Source organism: Thamnophis elegans, chromosome Z (assembly GCF_009769535.1).
Source record: "Thamnophis elegans isolate rThaEle1 chromosome Z, rThaEle1.pri, whole genome shotgun sequence".
Taxonomy (NCBI): Eukaryota; Metazoa; Chordata; class Lepidosauria; order Squamata; family Colubridae; genus Thamnophis; species Thamnophis elegans.
Window position 1 is genome coordinate 99,961,605 of NC_045558.1, and position 25,374 is coordinate 99,986,978.

Consider the following 25,374-nt stretch of genomic DNA (forward strand, 5'->3'; position numbering starts at 1 on the left):
AGAAAGCTTTTGCAAGCTGGTGACGGCTGGGGGTGGGTGGGTGATGGGGATTGAAATCTGAGACATCCGGGAAACGTGGGTGATTAGAGTTGGGCGGTTTGGTTGCATTCGTGTGCTAAAACGCGTGATTGCAGCCTTTTGTTTCTTTTGCCACTCGAGACTAAATTTCCGTTAGGAACAAAATGTCACTGGAATGAATAGCTTTTTAAGGGGTATAGATATTTTTGCGTACCACCTACTACTAATAATAAAATAAACTACCTGTTTTAACTACCTTAACATCGGATTCCTAAATGGCTCCTGCCACATTGATAGAACTAGGATAATACATATCCCCTTTGTTACGCTATTGAAAGCATTATATTTAAGTATATTTAAGAATAGGATGTGAGAGAAACAGTACATCTGAATGTTAAACGTCAAAGAAGAGGAACTGGTGAAATGAGCATCTCTTGAGCTTATTTAAATTTATTTATATGTAAAACAGGTAAGATCTTGAAATACATTATCCATGGCTCCTGCAAATGAGTACCTATGTTCCTCAAAACTGTCTAAGAGAGGAGCACATCGAAAGAAACTCATCTGGTCTGATTTTACTGTCTTCCAGGTAAGACAGCTTGTTTAAGAAATGATTAAATATTTGTTTAAAAAGGAATATACACTCTTGAGTTTTGATGGAATATCATTAGCTTCTTAATTCACCACCACCACCTGCATTGATTTAAGTTCAATATTGATGTAATTTCAAATTAAAAACTTAGCCAAAATTCCCGCATTTTCAACCTAATTTGTGTTTTGCCAGGAGGGTATTTTGTCCTCATGTAGTTGTCCTTCTCGTTTGGAATTTTTCTGATACTCAGTTTTGTAACTTATAGAACTACCTGGTTGGGGATAAATGATGGGTTATATAGATTTCAGCCTCTGGCAGATAGATAGATAGATAGATAGATAGATAGATAGATAGATAGATAGATAGATAGATAGATAGATAGATAGATAGATAGATAGATAGATAGATAGATAGGATTTGATTTCCAACATTTATATTTTCAGCTGTTAATGTTTTAATCTTTTTTATTGGTATGATTTTTATTATCTGTTGTGCCCTTCTTTTTAAACTATTTGTTGCCCAGGGTTGCATATGTGCGATGATGGCCAAATACATTTACCAAATGAATAAATAATAAATACATTTATTTCTACTGGAATTGGAAATTTTCAAAGCAAAGAGAGAGCAGTCTACTTTATTTGTTGAAAGGTGGAAATTAAGAGGCTTTAAAAAAAATATTTCCTTTGTAATTTATGCTCCAGAGGTAATTATTTTATCAGCATCCTCAAAAGTGATATGAAGTTGCCTAGACTGCAGGATATACAGGCAATCCTTGTTTAGTCACTGCCTCATTTAGAGACCATATGCTGTTACAACAGTGATGAAAAAATAATTTGGCAACCACTCCTAGTATTTACAACCTTTGCAGCCTATAAAGTAAAAGAAATGGGATGTGGTGGCTCAGTGGCTAGGACGCTGAGTTTGTCGATCAGAAAGGTCAGCAATTTGGTGATTTGAATCCCTAGTGCCATGTAACAGAGTGAGCTCCCTTTACTAGTCCCAGCTTCTGCCAACCTTGAAAGCATGTAAAAATTCAAGTAGAAAAACAGGAACAGGAATTTGGTGGGAAGATAACAGCGTTCCGTGAGCCTTCGGCATTTAGTCATGCTGGCTACATGACCATGGAGACATCTTTGGACAGTGCTGGCTCTTCAGCTTTGAAACATAGATAAGCACTGCCCCCTAGAGTTGTGAATGACTAACACATATGTGCAAGGGGAACCTTTACCTTTTAAAGGAAAAGAAAACGGAAGTAAGATCACAAACCCAATCACAGTTTCACTTAGTGATCACTTCACTTAATGACCAAGTTTCTGGTCTAGCTGTGGTTGGTAAAGGAATACTATCTGTTGCTTGCATCCAGCATAACTTTATTGTTCCATAATTATCACTTTCACGCTTTTTTTCTTTTTTCTTTTCTTTCTTAAAAAATCAGGCCAGAAACAAAGACTTGGAATAATATTTGGTTTAATCTGAATGCATCCCCTATTGCCTGTTGCACAAAGTTTCATGGGATTTTGTGTCAAAGGCATTTTCTGAGGGGAGATAAACAATGCCAGAGTAGAAAGGAGATGGAAAAACTAAGATTCATCTTCTTCTTCAACTCCAGATGAAAGCTTGGCACTTCCAGAAAACAAAAAGAAAAATTTAATATGATGCCCCAATAGAAACCAGTAGATTATTTAATCAGCTATGATATAATGCCCATCTTTCTTTGCTCGGGCTCTGCTCAGAAGGTGCTTGAGAGCAGAATTCCAAACCTGCTTTAGAAATGGAAATTAGAATAGATCTGGAAGGGACCTTGGGGGTCTTTTAGTCCAGCCCCCTGCTCAAGCAGGAGAATCTATGCAACTCAGACAAGTGACTGTCCAATTTCTTCTTATAAACCTCCAGTGATGACTGTTTTACTTTCAGAACACTGTCCGAAAGTACAGGAGGGGAAAACTTCTGAGTTTTTGTAGGACATACCCTCAAAGACAGTGACTCTTTGCTAATGCCACCAAACTAAACAGGGTTGGACCATGCTGGGCTGGAGAATTCTAGGACTTTGAAGTCCATACATCTTAAACTTGCCAAGGTTGAAAAACACTGTGCATTTCCCAATGTACATGTGTAAACACATATATACAACAGTAGGGAACCAGAGAAGACACATAGATGCAACATGTCACTTCACTAACCACAAGGAAATACTGATGCCTCCTAGAGTCACTACAGAGTAGATTGAAAAGAATTGTAGAAGCCATGTTTTGCATTCTTTCCCTATCTTTTTTTTTAATTGAATGATACTTCCTCTCTTAATTTGCATCTGTGAAGCAGATGCCTCTCTGCTTCCATCCAAATCAAATCATGCTCATCTAAGGGTCCTGTTCAACACACTCATTTCCATATGGGAATCTCTTCCTCTTGGTACAACTTCAGATGGCTGTGGTGTGGTGTGTATGAATACTGTAGCATGTGTCTGATCACAAGAGTTTCCTGATCACAAAGAAGTCACTCGCATATGATTCTGTGTTTGTGGGTGTACAGTATATATTTAGGATGAAATACATTAAGAAAATGATCTTTAGTTGCTCTTGCATATTGGGAAAGTATTATCTGAGGTGGGGGAATGAGATGTTTATGGGATGTTACAACAATGGCATCCTTTGAAGTCTCCACTGCCAACAGAACCTCAGGCACTCCCTCTAGGAAATGAAGTTGGGATGATCAGATTAGATTGCAAAAAGATCCCAAAACTTTGAAAACATCTTTTTTGCTGCTACCTCATGGCTATTGGGAATTTTGCAACTCAGATTTGCTACCACTTGTGATTATCTTTTTCAAAGAGACATTTCTTTGATATTATTCTATGGGTATCAAATTGAGCATCTTGGATGCTTCCAAATGGAAATGTCAGTGGCTCTTCTCAAAAACTTTATGCACTTGCTTTCTTTTTTTCTTCCACAATGGACTATCTTGTCATTATTAGATAGTCCAATGTTTGAAGATACAGTATGTGGAGTTTAATTCCCATAATTTCCCAGCTAGAGTTGTTGGCTGTGGTATTCTGGGAGTTGAAGTCTATACATCTTCAAGCTGCCAAGTTGAAAAATTCTGGGGTAGTCCATTCTGGTCTCTATGGATAAATAGACTGCTTCTGACTATTTTGCTGCACTCATCTTACAATCAAAGAATATGTTTAAAAATTTTCCATTCATAGCTGTGTTGGATGCAGATATTTACACATTGTAGTTGCCAACATATACTGTACACAATATATTTATTTAAATGAACAATCTTCTGTGGGACCTTCTCACCTTAAGAATATATGCCTGTCCTACTACCTAAACACACTCCATATACCTTCCCTTTAATATTGCTAACTTATGGGTGCTTGGAGCATTCCCTTTTTAATTGCAGCCCCTGCCCCATGTCCAAAACCTCCCCACATTTTAATCTTCAGGAAAGCAGTTAAGTATTCTTTCTTCATGCCTTAACCTAGTGCAAGGTTATGTGTGGTAGGAGACTGTGGGTCACATCAGAAAAGAGTGATTGCGATGCCCAGTTTTTCTATCTTATTTTTCCTCCTTTTATTCTGTATGTATTATAGCTTTACCTCCAAATTTATTCTGGATATAATTATGTGTAAAGTGAATTGTGCATGTGGATATGGCAAATTCAGATTCCTGAAACAGGCTAAATACAGAAAGAATTATTTGGCAGAGCCCAAAATTTACTATAGTTGATGTATTTATAGATCATTGGAAGAATAAAAAATGACATTGAGAAAGGAGGGTCTTTAAGATAAATTTTCCCTTTAGCTACTAATTTTCATAGTTTTAGTCACAAATTGACTAAACAGACCTCACTTCATATTTATGAGGTCTAGAGAGGGAGCGTGCACAAGCGCATTAATGCACCCATTGTTCCTGTCATTGCATTTTTATATTATTCCTGTTTTTGTTTCTGTTTGAAAATTATAATAAAATAAATAAATAAATAAATAAATTCCAGAATTTGAAATGTTTATATAGAAGACTGCCTGTTAGGAGGTACATATAAATTCCTATTAAAAAATGATACACAGACAGAACAAATAAAAGACTGTATGACAAAATGGATGCAGAATTTTAAAGAAACAATTACATTACAACAATGGGAGGACTTACAGTAAAATTCATTCCAAGCTATAATGTAAAAGAAAATTGGAAGAAGATAATCGCATTAGTATTTCAGACTCAATTGTCTTTTTTTCTATATTTGCGATAAGAAAAGAAAAAAGACAATTCAACATCACTCATGTTTATAATTAAAAGAAAACCCAGGATGGTTTTATTATTTTTCTGATTTTTGATATTAATATTTATTACAATAAGAACAGTCAAGCAGCATGGAAAAAATATATCTTAGCTACATTAACTTGATTGCCAAAAATATACACATCTTTTCCTTTATTTAATTAAAAATTACAGCAACGGAGGAGAAGGGAAGTGTTAGACACAGGCAAAGTACTAAAATTGAAACATCAGCATCAAAAGATGGGTAAAGAAACATACCCCAGTGCAACCAAATGTGGAACTTAGTCACCTTTTAAAAATTATTTCTGTTCTTTTCCTGCCAAAAAAAGATTCTGGTATACTCTTCTCCAGTGCTCTTTCAAAGGACATTCCTAGTCACTTTAACCATAACTTTTTACCATGAATCTTAAATCCCATGATAGCTTTCTGTCACTAAAAATTTAAGTCATTTTCAACTTTCAGGCTGGGTTGAAGTCATATATTTTTGACTGACTTGAATTCACATAATACACTAAAATCATAACACATGACTGATAAACCACATGGCTGGGGTTCACACAATGCACTAAGCAGCAAACAAGTAAGTCATAGTTTGGCTTAGCATGGTAGGTGAACCCCAGCCCCATTTCTGTTATATTAATCCAGGCAACCAAGTTTGAAAGACAGGTGGTTCCTCTGGAGAATGTGCAGAGAGAGCAATCAAATGGACCATCATATGCAGAGGACCTGTGTGAGGAAGGACTAAAGCAGTTTGAAGCTTAAAAAAAATAAATAAATAGACCTCAAGGGTCAAGTGGTCAAACCCCATGCCCTTGCATTATAACAACTATTCTTTGAGAAATAATCATCCAGTAGGGTTGCATACTGAGAATAATTTAGAAGTGCTTTTGATCTTGGAGAAGCACAGCACCTCTCTGCTGCTCATTAAAACAGATTAGACTGGACCTCTATCACTGGGGATGGGAAATGAGACTTAACCTCTATATTTATTTTTTAACCTATGGTTACAATTCTACATAAATTGAAATTAAGTCCCATTAAGTTTGGTAGAATTTACTACAAATGAAATTTACATAGGATTGCCATCCATATCGTTTTCCAATTACTACCTGCTCATTTAGGAAAAATATATGTGTATTACATATGTTATTTTTGTAACAAGACAAAGATAAGAAACAATAGAAATAGAAAAAGAGTGAATTATACCATTTCAATTAGACAATTTAAGTTCCGTTTTCTGTTTTAGAGAAGATCTTTACTTTAATATGCACCATCTTTAACTGGTTGGGATAAATAGAAGTTTGTAAATCAAGTGGTTGAATAAGATAATTTTTCTCATGGTATTAGAATTCAATAGACTAGCTGCATTCACTCATATACTAAACTAAGTTTATTCTTCGTGTTCACAGAAATAGGAAACCAAACCAAGCATGGGTATCTTAATTTTACATATGAACTCAGAATATGATATAATGCAAATAAATCAACAGTAGAGACTGGTTTAAATCTGAATTTCCAATTCATGCTAACCTAACCATGCCTGGTCTGCCTTTCAGCTGGGAATCGCAAACTGGTTGCATGCAATTCATTCAGATCACGGTTTGCTTTCTATGTTTATTTTGCACACTTTTTGTATAACTCCAATAACAAGACTCTGAGAAGCGCACATAAATTAGAATTTTCAAGCTTGCATGGTCACTGATTATTAGTCACAAGATTAAAAATCAACAAAAAAAGTGCTTCTTACCTCAACATATCAATCAACCTATAAAGCCAAACAACCACTGGTGAAAAGTTAGCATTCTCTGTAACTTTGTTGCCATCTAGTGGTCATCTATTTGCAGAGTGGAAATATAGCCCTATATACTAGGAACTTGAGTTTGCTGCCAGAAATTCAATTGAACACCAGGGGATAAAAGGCTTCAAACACAAGGGGAGAGGAAGAGGGAGGGAGGGAGGGAGAGGGGGAGAGAGAGAGGAGAGAGAGAGAGAGAGGGAAATTGAGAGTAATTGCTCAGGGTCTTCCAATGAAGTTTGGATTCCTATTTCCAGCAATGGCTTCTTATACCTCTTGCCTGGAATCAACATTCCAGAAAGAAGCAGAAACGATTGCTGGTAAAATAGGAATTATTGTGGAAATATTTCCTCCTATTTTTTTTCTCAATATTTCTCAGGGATAGATTAAATTGAGAGATAATGACTAGTCCCAAATAACACAGTGGACTTTCTTCACAAATTTAGCCAATTCTGTATAACATGTTGGCTTTTTAACCTTCATATCTTCCTAGGCTAATTTCTTTAAGAGAAGTGATTAGCAAAGCAAGATTCTATAATCAAATGCCAATTTCAAGTTAACATTTGAACTGACAAGTATGATACAAAAAAAGCCTAGGAACCTGAAAGGTAGGAAACTATAAGGTACCTCCAATTCATATATTTAAGAAGACAATGGGCTGTAAAAAATAAGTTATTATGTGTTGTTCTCTTAATCAACAAATTTTATCCAATAAAAATAGACTCCTTTGAGCACAATTCATGCCAAGTTGACAATACAGAAATGATTTGCCATTATCACCTTCTGACCCTATTTCTATTGTATTTCCCTGAAAATAAGATGGGGTCTTATTTTCTTTTGATCCCTGAAATATGCGCTTGGCCTTATTTTTGGGGAGGTCTTATTATTTTTGAGGTGCAGGAGGCAGTGAGCGTGGTCACCTCATGGCTGCTGCTGTGTTGCAGTATTTGGAGGGAGGGGTTATTTTAGTGCATGTGTTCAAAAGCCTTTATTATCTGGGGAGGTCTTGTTTTCGGGAAAACAGATATGCCTTATTCTAAATTTGCTGAACACACTGATTTCTGTAATTGAAAATTAAGTGACTGATGTTATATTCGATTCTGTTATAGGCAAGCACTGTTCCACATCCATCAACCATGTTTTAAAGACTTTCAGGTTTATCTGAACTAGTGCTTGCTTGGGACTTTTTCAGAATTGCACTTGATTTTTATGTGTTACATACAGTATTCCTGGAGAGACAAGGAAGTGGTATTCCAGAATGTTCCACAAGCCAGCCTAACCTCCAAGATGGCTTTTTCCTTGATGCACAGTATAACTTTTTTCTCAAATGTAAATAGAATGTCTATACAGCCAAAATGTCTAACGTAGCTCCACAAGGTTTCTATTGCTGAAGGAAATTGCTGTACCGAGCTCTCCGTGGGAAGAGAAATGGAGCTTTGTAAAAGCACTTATTCCTTAGATTATCAAAGAAAGGTCTTTTCAGCCTTTCAAATTGCCACTAAGCACCAGCTGTTTATTTACTCCTCCATATAATATGCTAGGAACCTTTCTGGTCATGAAGTAGTAGGGCTGTCAGATTCAGGCTTCAAAAATCCAGATACCACTATATGATAGTAAATATGTACACTTTTTTCCCATCCAGTAGTGATCTGGAGTTTTGCATCTTAGATGCAAAATTTGGAACCCTCCACCCCCGCAAAAATGGAATATTCTTAGAACGCTTTCAGAAAGCATCTAATTGATCTTTTGGGTGCAGACATGTCTTAAATATACCCTAACTGTGTTTCTGAATGTGTAGCCTTGAGTGCAAGAAGCAATAGTATTACTGAGTCATGTATATAATTCTGTCCTGTGGATTCTGCCACTTACAATTCATTGGGGACTCAATAGGGATACTGCATGGATGGCAACCCTTCAAGGCAAATCCAAACCCCTATAGGACAGGGCTAGTTTTATTGTGACAGCTATAATTACAGAAACCTGCAAGTCTGTATCTGCTTCTCCCCTCCCTTACTTTACCTTCATACTAGGGAAAGACTGAGATATTAACTCAAACTAACTTGATGGAAAGGGTTCAAAATATGCCAGTCTGATTATTGCCTTGGCTGTGATTCTTCCTCCTGCCCTTCTCTATGTCCTCTACTTTGGCCTATAGATATCAGGTGGGACAATCTAAACTATTGTGTCTCTAGCCAGATGAATTGCCGATCAGGAACATTTGATACAAAGGATCACGAATTGAATTCAGCCTTAGTATCAACTGCTGCCCAAAGACTGAATTATCTATTCATTATTGATTTTCAGTTCAATTCATTCAGCCATCGTGGATTAATGGTTCAGGTGTTAGACAGGACTATGAAAACTCAGGTTCAAGTTCTCCTTTCACCATAAACTTCAGTGGATAATTTTAGACCAATAGCAATAGCAGACTATTCCAATCTATCTCATACTTTTGTTATGTGAAGAAAGGGGTGATTTTTATGTATTTCAACTTATGTTTCCATAGGAAACATAGTATATAAATGTAAAGATGAACTATATTTCTGATGTTAAAACTTTTTTCAACTTTTGTATGGTAGCTCAACTGCGGATTGATACCTCCCACTTTCCGAGCACTTAAAGTCACAAAACATGGCCAAATGCAGTGTTGTGATCTTGTGCAATGAGGGCTTTGTAGAACTGTGCCATTCCTCAACATAAGGTTCTTCAGGTGATCCTGAACCACAGATCCCAGCATTGTCCATAATAGATTATATTGAATAGGGTTCCTGAGAATTAATGTTCACCAATATTTGGAGGAATACAGATTATCCACCTTGTGGCTCAAAGCACAATACAAACAGAAAAAGCCTTAAAGGAGAAAAAAAATATCCCTACAAAAGCTTTATGGGCTAGCAAGAAATCAGTAATATCAGATTTTAGAATGCAAGCCTTGAATGAGCAAATGTGCAGTATCACACGGACAGTTCCTTCCCAACTTTTAATTCTCTTCTCCAAATGCCTTTTCCCAATCCACTAATTATTACAATGAAAATATGGGGTTGAACATTCCTTTTCTTTTGCAATGTCTAGTTTCTCTCTCATTGCAGAGAAAAGTATCCCCCCCTCCACAATATTTTAGATAGAATGGTAATTATTTTCAGCTTTTGTATATTTAAATAACTCTTTTCCAAAATATTTTAATAATCAATTTGCTCTACTACTCCTTCTGGTGCAGCACTATATCAAGCATTTATTAATGGCAATATTTTTTAAAAAATCATATTTGCAATTCTAGCAGAGAAGTTGTAGTTGTAAAAAATCTTTTCCCCCAGCGCCAAGATAAGAAGACAAAAGTCATAGGATTATCAATTTTGCTGGTGCTATAGAACAACAATTTTCTGCAATGTGGTTGCAGGTTGCAATAAGAATTCTGGAGATACTGCCCATTAGTCGCCTGAAAAGGGGAACAAAAGTTGGATTTAGCCTCCACTTCAAAGTACTTCCATCATAACTCATAGCCATTGTGTATTATGGCAGCTGAATAAGGACAAAAAAAATACTATAAACATGCTAATGAAGGACAAAATAAAACCGGAATGCACTGGTCTGGATAGATTTTAAAGATGAGTTGGCTATCTAAAGAGTAAGTGTATTGAGATGGCTTAGTTTTCTGATTAAAAAAACTATGTTTACACTCAGTTGAAATGTGAGTCAAGTGTTCAATCTGCTCCTTAACCTGTGCCAAAGCTGCCATGATTGGAAAGAAAACTTCCCAGTTGTCATTTGGAAAATTTATTGTTTTTGACAGTTTTTAGGAGCTAGTAAAACAACTTCAAAAGAATAAACAAACAAACCTTTAAATTGTGGGTAAGTGTGCACACACAAACTCAAAGCTTGGAGCTAAACGTATCTGTCTGAATAAAATAAAACAAATCAAAGAAAAAACATCATGAAAAGTTGCTTCGGTGTCTTATTTTTTAAGACTCCAACTCATCTATCTGATAGATACTGTTGCTTTGTTCAAACAATAGGGAAAAATCTCCCAAACATTATTTTATACAACAGTGGTTATTATGGTATCATAAGTACTGGTACTTGCTCACCACCAGTGGTTGAAAATAGTGCAAATTGTAGCAGATGGCAAGAATAAACCTAAAATGACTGTATATTTATGGAAGTAGGAAAACTTTGAAAGGCCCTAGGTGATTCTATTACCCAGAATCTTTCTTTTTAAGAGACCTGGATTTATCCAACAAAGACAAAATTGAGCTGGTTTCCTCAGAATATCTGATCTTGCTGTCATTTCATCCCCCCCCCCCCCCAATCCCTGGAAGGAGAAGGAAATTCATACTGTTGCTAAACCATCTGGTTACAAAAAGGAGATGGGAATAGATCTTCCAGTGATGGGAAGACCTGTATTCTCCTTAGATGGGATATGTGTGAGATCTGTTTCACAGGAAAGATGTTCTTACCAGCTGATTTTGGAGATGGTTGGAATAGCTCCTGCCATTAGACAAAACCTTTGTTCTGCCTCTTTGGTGTTGGGCTTTTGAGTGGTTGATGTGACAGAGAACAAGAAACTCTTTCTGAGTGGCTGGAAATAGCTCAGCACCAACTCTGGATTATTGGTAAGCATACACTATCTGCAAAGACTTCTGAAGGACAGAAAGATGAGTCCCTTGGTCAAAGATGGAGAAAATGAGGCCATTTCCTTCAGGTAGTTTTTTTTTAAGACATGTGGCTGGCAGAGCTTTGGGGAAACCAAGGTAACTGTTCTCAGTTATGCAGGATTAGCTTTTCATTCCCAGATAAATTGTACCTCAGCAGGTGTCAGTTAAGATGTAGACATTTGAAATGCCTATGGGAGTGAAATCCTTTGTGTAGGATTCATGTACATGGACCTCCAAATACCACTTTTCCAACCCTTCCAAGTTACTTATTGGAAACCTCAAAAACATCTGATCCTGTTGTGCTGTAGCTGGATCTTCTTACAGGGGAATATTGATGGATTTCTTAATCCTGATTTGGAAATAACATGCTCTGCAAAAATAACATTAATCACCAGGTGATTGTGGTTGTGTCCAGCTCATATGTCCCATCTTTGAGGGGATATTCTTGGATGGCAAACATTGCTTCATCCTTTCCATCTGAAGTGCAACGTTTTATGACTTAAGTGCAGAAGAATAGACCAAGCCAACAAGGGAAAGGAGGTGTTCACACCACCAGTCTCTTTTAGAAGGGCACTAAATGACAGGCTCAGAACCGAGGAACGTAGACTTCTGGCATGCCTCCGCTTGGCGTCACTGTGACTGTGGCAAGGAAGACTTTCTCGGAAGCCTTTCATATGGTTGCTCTACGTTTTGGGATCCAAGGTTCAAGGAGACTGTTTTCTTATGGCAGAGAAAGCAGCCCAGTATCACCAAAAGTTAGCCTTTGTCTTGCACTGAGGCACCTCCCTTTTCATTTATGCTCTAGAGGGGGAAAAAATGGCAAAAACAGCACTGTCTAAATTGGTGATATGCCAAACAATATATTTAAAAAAACAACAACAACAACAACGGGAGGAAGAAAAACAGATATGAAACAATTCTCTGAGATTCTAACCCCAGGTACCTTCTAAATATACTTTTTCTTTTTTTCATTTCCAGAATCCTCCACTTAGCCTTGTACAGTCTCTTTCCCATTGCATCCATCTGCTCATTAACCCATCCTTTCACAGAATGCATTCCACTGTATTTTGTTTCCCAACATTTATTTCATTATCTAGAATTCTGCCCAAATCATATATCCAAATCTGTTCCATAGCCATCTTAGATTCCCTACCAGACTTTCCTGAAAATTCACCTCCACCCAGTAGTAGAGCTAGATGGGGTCCTCATTCCAAAAATATGTCTTTTTCAGAGTTAAAGTATTTATGAACATGCTATGTCACCAAAGTAGCTCAGCTGTTGCAGGCAATACCTTGCTTCTGGCCTTCTTATAAGATGCTCACCATTCCTTTCTGGCTGCTGCTGTCGCCCTGCAGGTTGAGGAAAGGGTTTGTTTGGGCTGTGAGGACAGGTGGAATAACAGCTCCTGCTGCTGACATCAGGCTGTTCCCAGGGGTGCTGAGCGGTGGGGAAGCCATCAGTGAGCTGGCAGGATTAAGCTGTTGAGGGGAGATGGAGGCCAGGAGAGCACTGTTGGCAGCTGATGGTGCATTATTGCTGGAGTGGAGAAGGGACGTGGTGGTCACTGGGCCAAGGCCAGTCATGGAGGAACCGGTCATCTGGAGCCGCTGCAATTCTCTTTTGTGCTGAATTTGTTGAATCATCTGGAATATCAATGTCTGCTGCTCCTAAGAACAAAATGAACACGATCAGCTGCAGAAAGATTGTAGCAGCTCTTCCTCACATCCTACACCAGAAGACTTAGGAGAGAGAGAGAGAAAAAAACCCATGCCAAATACTTCTGGTTTTATATGTATCTTATGGGGTTTCTTAAGGAAAAAAAATTAGAAAAGAAAAATTGACCCAATGCCTTTGAAGACTGCTTGTATGAAAAACAACTGCTTTAGTTTGCTTTGGCTGCTTGTGTGCTGTATGTTTTTTCCCCCTCCTTTTGATCATACCAAATACTAAAGGTGCTTTTGAAACAAAGCAGAAGAAATGAGTCTGAAATTAGACATTATTTGTAAGCACTAAATAGTTTATCAATAAAATATATATTCAAGCCTTAAAAAAAGGGGGGTAGATGAGGAGGCAGGTAATTGCTTGATTAAATTTTGGTTTTTCATAGGCTGATGGATTTGGGCTACAAACCTCTGAATTAGCAAAATGCCCATGGAAATTTTTAGTCATCCAGATCATGGTTGTCCCAAAGATGCTTTTTCCAAGAGGCAACTGGACTTTCTGATTTTCCTTTAAAGATGTTTTGCTTTTGGAGCTGAAGAAGCTCCTTGGATGAGAAGTGAAATGTCTTCGAAGAAAAAAGGAAGCCCAGTTGCCTCTTGAGAAAGGCCCTTTTCGGACTCTGAATTAGCACTTTAGCAACTTTTAGCTCACTGCTGCCCTTTACTGCTTGCCTGGGTTTCGGGTGCTCAAATATTCTCCCGTAGACAATTAACAGAAAACCATGGTTTCTTGTTACACATGACCACATCTGCTCCCTATCTTCATCTGGCATCTACAAGGAGATGAGAAGCGTCTGGTCAGGCTTTCAAAGAAAATTCTTATTATCCTGAGCATGGAAAGTGGGTTTTGTCTAAAGCCCAGGGACCCAGGGAGGTAAGAATAGCAGCCTGATTCTAGTTTGTCCTGTGATGTTGATAAAACATTGCCTTCTTTTGAAAACCCAATACCTCGAGAGTTGGTGCCCTGCTGTTTTAGCTAATAATCCTTCCTCAGCAGTTGTCCGATGAAATGTTACTTACCGGGTTGAGTGGCTGCGATGTTAGGAGCTGCTGCAATTGCAGCTCAGGCTGGCTGAGCAGCTGCCGCTGCTGTTCTGACAAGTGAGTCACATTAGGTATACTGGAAGAAAGAAGACAAAAAGAATCGGGCAGTTTGTGCAATGCAGTACTTCTGCAAAAGACCACTTGAGTCCCACTACTTCAGAATCAAGACGCTGAAGGCTTGGAAAGCTCAGTTATTTCTCTTGCTGCATCAAACACTACCAGGCCTGGTTTACTTAAGCATTATCTCCTATTATTATTCTGTTTTTTTAATTGTTCTTTGCCATACTGGAAACCAGAATAACAGGATTCGGGCTACGTTTCACAAATACTTTAAAATACTTTCTTGCTTATATATCATATATACCCTTCCCTAAATATCCAACACTGATAAAGGTGAAGCAGCCTGGCTAACGCTGCTCTCTTTGTTCTGTTTGATTGATCAGCCTCTTTTGACCTCACTGACCATGCTACCTGCCTAGAATATGGTTTTACAATAGTTCCTTCTGGGTTGGGTAATACTGGTCAATGTATGGGCAGGGGAATCAACAATTGAGCCTATATCCCTGTCATAGCAAACCTATGGCACATGGAACCTCTCTACAGGCACACGAGCCGTCGGCCCAACTTAGCTCCACCTCGCATGCGTGTGCACCTTCCGCCAGCCAGCTGATTTCTGGGTCTCTGCCGCACATGCACAGGGCACATGTGAGAGACTTGCACACATGCGCAGGGGGTGGGGGGCATGCACGTATGCATGGGGCAGGGGGAGTTGCACCCTTCGTGCCCCATTTTTGGTCCTAGGAGGCTTCAGGGAGGCCTGCTAGGCTCAAAATGGAGGGTGGGGGAGCACGGGGGGTGCATGTGCATGTAAAGGGAGACATGGGGGAGGGGTGTTGCACATGTATTGCATTATGGGTGCGGGCATGTGTGTGTGTGTGCTGTTGTGTGCACACATGCGCTTTCGGCACCCAACGACAAAAATGTTAGCCACACTGCTATATCCTTTTATACAGTATGCTATAGGACTTGACTCTTATCCCTTCATGAAGCTGGGAGAGGTCACCTATAGACTAGGATGAGGTATGCTACCATTTCTCATTCAGAGCCAAATACAAGCTGCTGTGGAACTGTTTATTCAATGTCTGGACGGGCTGTAAGAGTCTGGATGGGACAAAGCAAGGTGTGGATAAATCGCAACGAGACTGAATGGTTGCTTGTCCAGAAACTATGTGGTGATTGAATGATCTCCCTCTACACTGTTCCTAAAAAAGCAGGCCTGCAATTTGGAAATGCTACTCATTCTTGGCTGTACTCAGATGAGCAGATGGAATTGGTGATCCAGGGGTGCCCTTGCCCAATTGGCTGATTCCCCCAGTTGCAATGCTTTTGGGAACAAGCAGCTCTGGTGTCATGTTCCTGCTCTTATTTTCTCCATATTGGTTTAATGGGTCTCCTGTGAAGCTATCTGAAATTGAAGTTGAAAAAAATGTAGCAGGCGTCGTGCTGATGGGTCCAAGCTGATTGCAGCGTCACGCCTATTTTATGGGTGCTGCAAAGGTATTGATGTCTTTGACTTATGAAGTCCAAAGGGTAAAGTTTCAAGGTAACTAGGTAACCATACTTTCTCATTTGAACCTGGCCAGCCTGACTGTTCAGTTTGGGATGTAAAGGGGATGGAGGTCTGGAAGCAATGCCTCTCTCTGCTCTTTTGACCCTTTAAATTATGTTCCTTGTGATATCTTGCTGGCTCTTCTCTTTAAGTTGCTGTTTGGAAAGGACTTAGAACACAACTTTTCTAACAGGTGTTTGAAGACGAAGCTCACACTTCTCTTATTCTGCCAGCATTATTTTAGATTTATGCCTTTCTGGCTGTCATTACAATATATGTGGTTCTTATGGCTCCTGTGTTTTGATTATAAATCACCTAAAATATGTCATTATGGCAGTGAAAAAATATCAGGAGTAAATAAAAATAAAGTGGAACAGGTCCTCAAATTTAGGGCAAAAACAAATCCTTAATAATCTGCCTCCTAGAAGCTTGGCTTCTTTCTTGTAGTCTTCCCTCTTTCTTACCTGCTTTGGCTCATGGAGAGCTGCAGACCAGGGTGACCACTGGTTTGTGCCAGTACTGGATTCTGGGTCTGGGTGGCCAAAGTGCCATTTAAACTTCCTAGGATGCCATTGAGGGGGACCTGTTGCCCTCCTGCCAGGCTGCCAAGGAGACCATCCACAAGGCTGTGAGTAGCTGTGGCACTTCCCCCATGAACAGTCCCCATAGCTCTGCTCAGGCCATTCACTGGTGGTGGGGGTGGCTGCTGTTGGACCCCAGTAGTTAGAGGAAGGGAGGCAGGGCTTTGCTGCAGCAAGGGCAGAGGTGGTGGTGTGCTGTGGAAAGACAGAGAAGAGCTGCTCCTGCTTGGGCATCCTGAATGAAGATCCTGGAAGGAGAAAGAAAAGATAGGAAGGGAGGGAGGGAGAAAGGAGGGATCAATGTGAATCATCTACAGCAATTCTACGTATTTATTTATTTTTTTTAAAAAACAGATATTCCAAACTCTATCAACAAATGGCATTCTGTATTTTTACAAGATGGAATATGTGTAGGAATGGGAGGTGCACAGTTTTACAAAAGTTATCTTGAATTGTTTACTATCACAGCTACTTTTATTTGTAGTCAAGTGTGTCCTGGTTCCAATTTGAGTAAACATCACCAATAAATTACCAAAACCAAAGTATCCTGCAGCACAAGAATTACCATGTTTTCCCGAAAATAAGACAGCGTCTTATCTGCTTTTGACCCCTGAAATAAGCGCTTGGTCTTATTATCAGGGAGGTCTTATTATTTTTGAGGTGCAGGAGGCGGCAAGCATGATCACCTCATGGATGCTTCTGGGTTGCAATATTTTCAGGGAGGACTTATTTTCAGGGGAGGGTTTATTTTAACACATGTGCTCAAAAGCCTGATTGGGGTTATTATCCAGGGAGGTCTTATTTTCAAGAAAACAGGTTAAGAGCTTTGTTTTTTTTTTTTAAAAAAAAAAAAGATGAAGGTAAAAATCTTGGGCATTTGAACAGTGCACCCAGTACTTAGTAATTCAGGCCCAGAACACTGATGTAAAATTAAAGAGAAATATTCAGGTGGCACCAAGCTTCTGGCATCAGAATTGGCGCAATATATTTTAGGGTATGAGTCAGAGCAAAGTCAATGGAACATTACCTCCGAGAATAATGCACCGATATTTCAAATGGATAATTTATGTGCAAATATAGTACCCGTGTATTTCAGTAACAGGTTGCACGCTCTTCTCAGTCTTACAGTCTCATTCAGTGGCATTCAGAATGTGTGAGCCATGATGGTCTGCTAAGTGAAAATGAAAACCAGAAAAAGAGATGCTTCTTACCTCAGAGGAAGTGGACAGTGCATTCTCGATACCAAAACTATTCTTGCATGGGGAGCTCTTGCTGATACTAAATGAGTCACTGTTGTAGGCTAGAGGGGAAGAGAAAGAATCAAAAGGACATTCCACTATGCCGCTGTGCATCTTTTCGGCGAGGAGTCAGCACTGCACTAATTCAAAAGGTTTTTTCCCTTGGCCACACTATATTATTCCTCCGGGCGGAGGGGGGGGGGGATTCTGCCTGGAACCATGTTTTACTTTTCATTTTTAAAGTGTATTTGCTAATGATCTATTGTAGTCTCTTAAATTGCAAATTAGGTCAGAACATACAATTCACAAAATATTGCAACAACAAGAACTCTAAAACCAAACCCATTAGAAAGAGTACATAGCAAAAGTACATTAAAAAAAAAAAAGAAACCAGTACCAACCATCCCTAATGCTAATGGCTCAGAAGGTTTTGTCTGATGTTCAGATATTAGCAGTGATGCCTCTTTCAAGAATCAAAAGCCACTATAGTTAGGTTTGCTTACTGTTGGGAGCTAGGATGTATTGGGTCTGGCTTGGGGGGCCATTGCTGGTGGTCACCATTTGGAAGGGAACAGAGAGCTGAACATTTAGAAGCTGCAGGCGCTCCTTTTTAGCTGCCAAAGTCATGATCTGTTCCTGAAGGCGCTGATTTTCTTTCTGTAGTGAATGAAGTGCCTTGAGCATCTCTACAACTATGGGAAGTAGAAGCGGGACAAGGAAAGGAGAGAAAGTTAAGAATGGAAAAAGGAAGGGTAACAATGTTAACACGCTGTTAAAATACAGTACATATGAAATGGATTTACAGTTATGAAATAATCATGAACTGAGCATCTGCAGTAATGGCCACGAGCTTCAAAATGACCGGTATGACCTGCCAATCAAAGTTCCAATCCTTTTTAATAGAATAGAACTCTTTATTGGTCAAGTGTGATTGGACACACAATGAATTTGTCTTTGTAATGCCTGTAAAAAGGAGCATGGCTTCAATCACCCTAATGTACTAAGGCATGCTTTTCTGGCTTCTTTTTAATAAGCAAAATTTATATATAACATTGTTAATTATATCTACTATGTCATTATCTCAAAGTTTTTCCATTGCTAAAATTTAAAAGAAAAATCCAATAAAGTATAACATGTTCCAGTAATATTAAATCCATGCAAATGTAACAAATGTAATATTAAGTCTAAACAAAATTATATTATAATGGGATACTTACATATTTTACAATCTAATTAACCTGACTACATGTACTTGTCTGTACAGTGTTTATATTTAAGGGTAAAATAAAATGAAAAGTTTGAAAAACTATAATCATACTAATTGAACATGGTCCGAAGAGCTGCACTTTAAGTGTATCTCAGTTGCTACAGGTTATTCTAGCTTTCAACACCCTACAATGATTAAGCAGTTAGGGAATAGATTAATCCAATTAGAAATTTCTAAGCTGGTAAAGGTAGTATAAACTCCTTCTTATATTTCATCTATGAGTTTGGTCAAAATATTATGGATTCAATGGAGCTGTACATGGTAGCAATCTCTACCCCTTTAATAGAAAGAAAGATAAGAAAATTAGAGAGACGGGACTAATACAGAAATGGACCACATGGGTGAAGCCTAGGGCTACATGTCTAGAGCTCTTCCATATATTGATTGAACACATGATAAGAAAGTGTATCTAGAAAAAAGTGTGATGATGATCAACTGTTGGATTTTTTTAAAATTCTGAAATCAAAAAGTGTCCATTGGAAAAAAAATAGCATAGGATTTTCCTCCGTCTTTAGAATTACTATTTCAAAAAAGAATTCAGAGAAAAGCATCTACAGTTTATCCCAAGGATGTGGGAAGATTTGAACTCATCTTCCCAGTCTTCCTTTCTGTTCTACTAGCTTCCAACCACAAACCTCCCATTGGGGTTAAACTATAAATCCCAGATCTCCGCCTAGGATCCATAATGATGAAACATGGTGGAAATTGTAGTAAAACTAATTAATGAGTCTCTTCCTCCCTATAATTGATAGAAAACATCCCAGATGGCAGAAAGGACTTAACCTATTAATGCCCACAATCATATTTGGAAGAATGATCTTAAACTCTTCCCTTTAAGAACACATCTGCCTGCTCCTGGATGGTATCAAGTTACCATTTTCCTTATGATGGAATAGTCACAGGGAAGGCTGCCCCATTGCAGAGATGAATGGAAGGTACTATAGAGGCTTACTTGACAAAGGCTTTATCTCTCTTTGGTCGCCTTAGTCTTAACCACAAGGGCACAGTTGTAGTCTGCAAGTTAAAAGCAGCCTTCCAGTACCCCTTCTGCAGAACTCAGAACAACCCTGGAATAAGCAGGATCAAAATTTTTAGTTTTCAAGGGTTGGTGGGATTGTCTGCAGAGTTTTAGGATGCCTAATTCATTCCCCAGCCCCTCTAAGACTCCCTAACTTTAGGCCTATTTTTCTGTCTTGGTGGAATTTGGGAAGGCTAAAAATCCCTGAAAACCTCTGAAAGTTTCTTCCAAAGAGAAAAAAAAAAAAAAAAAAACACCCCAAAAACCATGTCTCCACTCAATCCAATGACACTTATAGGTTGATCCACCACATCCTTTGCAGCCCTCAAAGACAATTTAAAAAAATGTGGCCAAAGACCAACAAAATGGCTTAACCCATTGATTCCTTCCACAACTCACTATTGACACCAGCTTCTCCATTGCCCTGTTTCTCCAGGAGCTGCTCAATGTTTGGTGTGGCCTGGGGGACATTTTCCAGTTGTCCACTGCTAGTTGATACCGTCTGGTCAAAGAGAGTAGGGAGGCTGCTGATGGGAGACCTGTTTGCAGGACAAAGCATCATTAATAAGCAACATATTTCTTGGTTTCCTAATAACTATTAGTCCTAGATGCTTTATGCTTGGAAGGCCACAAAAGTTGGGGCCCAAGGCAGAGACATGGAATAGCTAAATTCTGAGAATAAAGTATACAATGCAGATTCTGCATGGGCTTTGCAGGCATTTTTGTTATTGTCAGCTATAGGAAAAAGCTATCTGTCTCCTCTTCTCCTGTCAAGAATATCCTTAATTATTGAGTATTTGAGGCTGCCTGGCTGCTTTCTTTCAATTATCTTAGCCTACAAACCTACAAATTTGGTCTCTTCTTTTAATTGATATCTATGATTCTCCAGATGCTGCAATCTTCTCCAATAGCAAATGTTCTGATTACAGAAGTAATAAAATATAGATAATTCCAGTTACCAAGATGAATTTAGCTGATGCTCCCTTCTTTCACAAGAAAGTATGTATGTGTTTGCATGTGTGATACAGAAAAGATTGAAACTACCACACCCAAGAATTCAAGAATAATAAAACTATAGACATCTTTTAGGAAAAGTGCATATAGCCATTTTGGATTTAACTAAAACTTTCAGAGTCACTGTATGTAACTTAGTACTAAAGACTAAGTATATTTATATTCAAATAATTTGAAACCCAAGAGCACCACAACTGAACTGAGGATCCCAATGAAAACCCACTGATTACCCCCAAATGTTCTTCATTCTTCATTCAAGCAGCATAATTTAAGGTAAGAGTGGGTCACTTATCAAGCACTTGCTTTTTCAAACAATTAATAATAAGAAATCTTTTCTGATGTACTGCAGATAATACAAAGTTCCCCTAAATATTCAGGTGTATCTTCTTCCATCCTTGTACTTCAGATGTTATTGGGTACACAGAAAGAAATGTGAACATAGCCTGATAAACAACCCACAAAAGTGTGGTATGTCATATCCTTACGGCCCTAGTCCACTAAACCCAACACTTAATGATATAGTTATGATCTGACAGTAGCAATTTCCTCCTTTGCCTCTGTTACCGTATCTACAATTGATGATCAAGACTTGCTTAAATTATCATTACCTATATAAATACATATTTTAATTATCCCAATCTTGTACCTGGGTGATAGCAGTATTTTCCTCCTTGTTGTCAATAACTGTACCAGTATTTATTTGCTTGCTTCTTTCCTTATTCACTATCTACCCCAAACTTATAAGTGGGTCAGTAATAACTTTAGGGGTGTTGAGAAGCAGACACATGCACTATTCTGTTTAGTCACTGAATAGATTCCACCAGCCATTTCTCTCCCAGCCTTTGCTTTATTAGCATTTGTTTCCTGAGTTTCTTCCATACTCATCATCTTCCCCTATTTTCATATGTCTCCAAGCTTTCAACAAGGTACAGGAGAAAAGAGGAGAGGAGGGGCTAGGAGAGGAGACGGAGAGGAGAGATTGTGTGAAAATAAAAAGGAGGAATTATTAATGTCCTATATTTATCATTTATCCTTATTTCGCATATATAAACTTGGGAGATGCACAGATGGGATGTGGGATAGGGGAAAAAGACCAGATTCGAGATCAACTGAGCTAAAGTGATATTATCCATCCATGTTACTACCAGCATAAAATTCCTATGTATGTATCCTCTAGAGTTCCTCTTCTAAATTGCCATCAGATAATGGTGCTCTGATTTTGCTTAGGCAGTTAACTTAAAGCCTATACTGTATTCATATACAGCATAAAGTGCTGTATATGAATGTTAAGAAGTGGTGGAAAGTCATAAGCCAATCACAGTATTGCTGGGATAAGAGATTTAATTAATTGATTATTATGATTAAAGAAAAGACTGTTGAACTTTATTTCCACTTGGAAACTACTGCTGGACTTCCAGCTAGAAAATGAAAGAAAGGAAAATTTAATTTTGGGATTTGAGGATTAGAACTGTTTATGACTATAGAAATATTATGTACTATTATTGATTTTAGAGTAAGAGGTTAATGTATTTTATATATGTATCTACTGAAGAAAATTGGAAATTATTTTCCTCCCTCTTTTTTCTTTCCCGCTTTCCTTTCCCACTTTGAACTTCTGATTTTGCTTTTTTCTTAATCTCTCTTTTCCTAACCCTTTTTTTTGTTTATTGCCTTTTATCTTTTGCTGAAATCTAATATTTTTTTTAAAAAAAGGTTCCCTGCAAGCTGATTGGTGAGATGAGGTGAGGTGAAGTGTTGTGTAGTAAGACCAGAGAGTTAAGTCACCTTGCTTGTCTCTGGTATAAGCAGGCTGGTTTTCAGAGCAGCTTCTTTGTGGAGTTTTGAAAGAGCAATAAACTAACAAGTGAACTATTTGATGATATGGGAGGACTGCCTGATAAAATGTGAGAAAAGATGATTTCCTGCTTTACTGCACTGCTCTCCCAGCTGCCAATTAATAGTTGGGCTGCAGAAAACTCCCAATATGGAAGGGGGAAAAAATAGCACTGTCTCAGAATTGCAGGAAAAAGGGGCATCTCTTTACTCTCATATCTGCTGATTAAGCCATTGACAAAATAGTTGGTGAAACATGTCAACTTTTACTCTCCTTGACATTGTTATGGACTGTTACTGGTTTAAGAGGGGAAAAAACTACTTTGCAATAGCTAAAAATGTCTCTAGCCTCTCTCAATTATAAGCTGAGGACAAGAGAAAGGCAATGTCATGGGGATGTGGAAGAATAAAGAGATTGTTATTTGTAGCATGTTTAGATACAAGTAGTGGGACGTGGTGGCTCAGTGGCTAAGACGCTGAGCTTGTCAATCAGAGAGGTTGGCAGTTTGGTGGTTTGAATCCCTAGCGCTGCATAACAGAGCGAGCTCCCATTACTTGTCCCACCTTCTGCCAACCTAGCAGTTTGAAAGCATGTAAAAAATACAAGTAGAAAAATAGAACCACATTTGGTGGGAAGGTAATAGCATTCCGTGTGCCTTTGGTGTTTAGTCATGCTGGCCACATGACCACGGAGACGTCTTCGGACAGCGCTGGTTCTTCAGCTTTGAAACGGAGATGAGCACCGTCCCCTAGAGTCGGGAACGACTAGTACATATGTGCGAGGGGAACTTTACCTTTACCTTTAGATGCAAGTGAGAAAACTAAAATCTAACCGATGGATATTCTTCCTACTGGCAGTTGAACACGATGGTAACGAAAGTCAGAGGAGAAAATGAATCACCTTGCTTCACTTACCTAGCAAATGGTACATTCATAAATAGAGACAACATCATTCAGGAGTGACTTGGGACAAATACAGTACAGGCAGGACAGGAACTGTTAATGGGAACTGTAGATGCTTTGTTTTGTGCTTCCTCATGGCTTTTTACTGACTCTGGGCTGAGTGGAAAGCATGTCACTTAGAAAGGTTCTAAAGAAGAGTCAGGCAAATTTCTATAGCACGGAAACAAGAACATTCAAGTGGCTGGAGATGATAGGAGTTGTATATGGATAGATGGCTAAATTAGGGTTTGAAGAAATGTGGAAAACCAGTTTTTTAAATAAAAAAAGTAAACTGATACTGCTTTCTCTGCTCTCTAGTCTGTCTTTCTGATCTCATCCTATCTTCGACATTCTATTATTGCCTTCCATATACCCTTTTTGGTAAAATAAACTTACATGGAAGAAAGACTTTCTTGGGGTGATGACCCTCGGCAAGCAAAATTGCAGTCTTCCAAATCTGGTTCTGGAAGTGTAAACACAAGGAGTGATTTTTATTTTTTTGGGTTACAACTTAGACAAATTGTACCCCCTTCCCCTTTTCCAGTTCTTGCAAAAGATTTATAATTTTTTTTTAAACATCTGGTGGCCTCTAGATGTATTGGACTTCAACTTCCACAATTTCCAGCCAGCATGGTCAAGCACTCCCTAGCATTCATCTCCCTCCCACCCCCCACCCCCGATTCCTTCAGTACATCTTATCAGAGGAAAAATACAAGACTAATGACATCTTATGGCAAATGTGCTTAGAAAGGATAGCTGAACAAGCAATGAGGTAGAGGAATAATATGGCCATCAAACTCTGGGAATCCTTGGAAAATGTCAAGGAACAGGTCTCAGGAGCTTCCTGATTGTGTTTACCTCTGCGTCCAACAAAATCTAAGGTGGCATAACCTGAATCTGTCAAATAATGGCTCCAGAAAGTGTCTCCCCCAAATCTTATTTCCCCAAATCTCCCTCTTTCCAAATCTTAGTTACATAGGAATGTATAGTATTTATACAATTAGTATTTTACACTATTGCTATGCCTATACTTCTTTAAAATGGAAATCTTCTCCCTATAAAGCTCAGTTTCATTGTGTAACTCTTAAGAGGCTCGCAGCTACCTGCTTCAAGGGATGCTGTTGGTTTCAAGTGCCAGCAGATGGCAGGCGTGTGCAATCACAGTCACCCTGCAACATGTCTCATTTTCCTGGCACTTGATCATGGCTTGCTGGATTAACTTTCTTAGGAGCCCCAGGTCATGTTTCTGATGCTTGGCTACTGTAGTAGGTTTGAGCTGTATTTTTTTTTTAAAAAAAAAAAATCTAGGGGACATCAGGTGGTCTGCCCTGTGCTGCACTGAGTTTCCAGATAACTTGTCCTTTGTAAAGAATGTGTTTCTGAACACAGAATAAATTTTGTCTGTCCCCCCCCCCCCCCAAATTGCCTTTACTTTGACATATGGAAAGCAAACCTGCTCTAAAGATCTCGGGGCGGGAGGGGGGGGCTTCTAAAAAGCAGGAACGAGAAGTAAATATGTAAACAGACCTGATTTTTGGAAGGCCATTTTCTAAAGAGAGCCATGCTTGCATACAACTTAAAAAAAATAATCTGTACCTGTTCTGTTGTTTTCAGGTTGGTTGAGCAGAGGATTTAACGACAGTCCAGAGGTGAGGGGACTTCCAAAAATGTGTGAGGAAGGGAGGCTAAATGTGGATCCTGCCAGTGAGAAGACCTGTGAAAAAGGAAAAAGAAGAGGAGAATGAGAAACGCAATCATTTTGTTTTAAGA

General features: G+C 38.6%; 1 protein-coding gene and 1 long non-coding RNA gene across 7 annotated transcripts in view; one reads left to right on the plus strand and one right to left on the minus strand.

Moving 5' to 3' along the window:
- The first annotated feature begins 99 nt into the window (after positions 1–99).
- Positions 100–25,293, plus strand: LOC116520835. Its single transcript, XR_004256847.1, has 3 exons — positions 100–212; positions 488–607; positions 25,219–25,293. It is a non-coding gene; the product is annotated as an uncharacterized LOC116520835 (long non-coding RNA).
- Positions 7,853–25,374, minus strand: part of MLLT6 (MLLT6, PHD finger containing) — a 128,356-nt gene continuing 110,834 nt past the window's right edge. For 4 of the 6 annotated variants that reach the window (XM_032235230.1, XM_032235232.1, XM_032235229.1 and 1 more), the window contains 9 exons: positions 25,201–25,318; positions 24,001–24,067; positions 20,215–20,354; positions 18,034–18,222; positions 17,504–17,592; positions 16,176–16,540; positions 14,079–14,178; positions 12,660–13,004; positions 7,853–12,138 (listed from right to left, as the gene is read on the minus strand). In XM_032235230.1, coding sequence (XP_032091121.1) covers positions 12,094–12,138; positions 12,660–13,004; positions 14,079–14,178; positions 16,176–16,540; positions 17,504–17,592; positions 18,034–18,222; positions 20,215–20,354; positions 24,001–24,067; positions 25,201–25,318 — 1,458 coding nt within the window. In that variant the 3' untranslated portion in view covers positions 7,853–12,093. Of the gene's footprint in view, positions 12,139–12,628; positions 13,005–14,078; positions 14,179–16,175; positions 16,541–17,503; positions 17,593–18,033; positions 18,223–20,214; positions 20,355–24,000; positions 24,068–25,200; positions 25,319–25,374 lie in introns of all 6 variants that reach the window. The other 2 variants (XR_004256846.1, XM_032235233.1) reach the window with 2 other exon arrangements.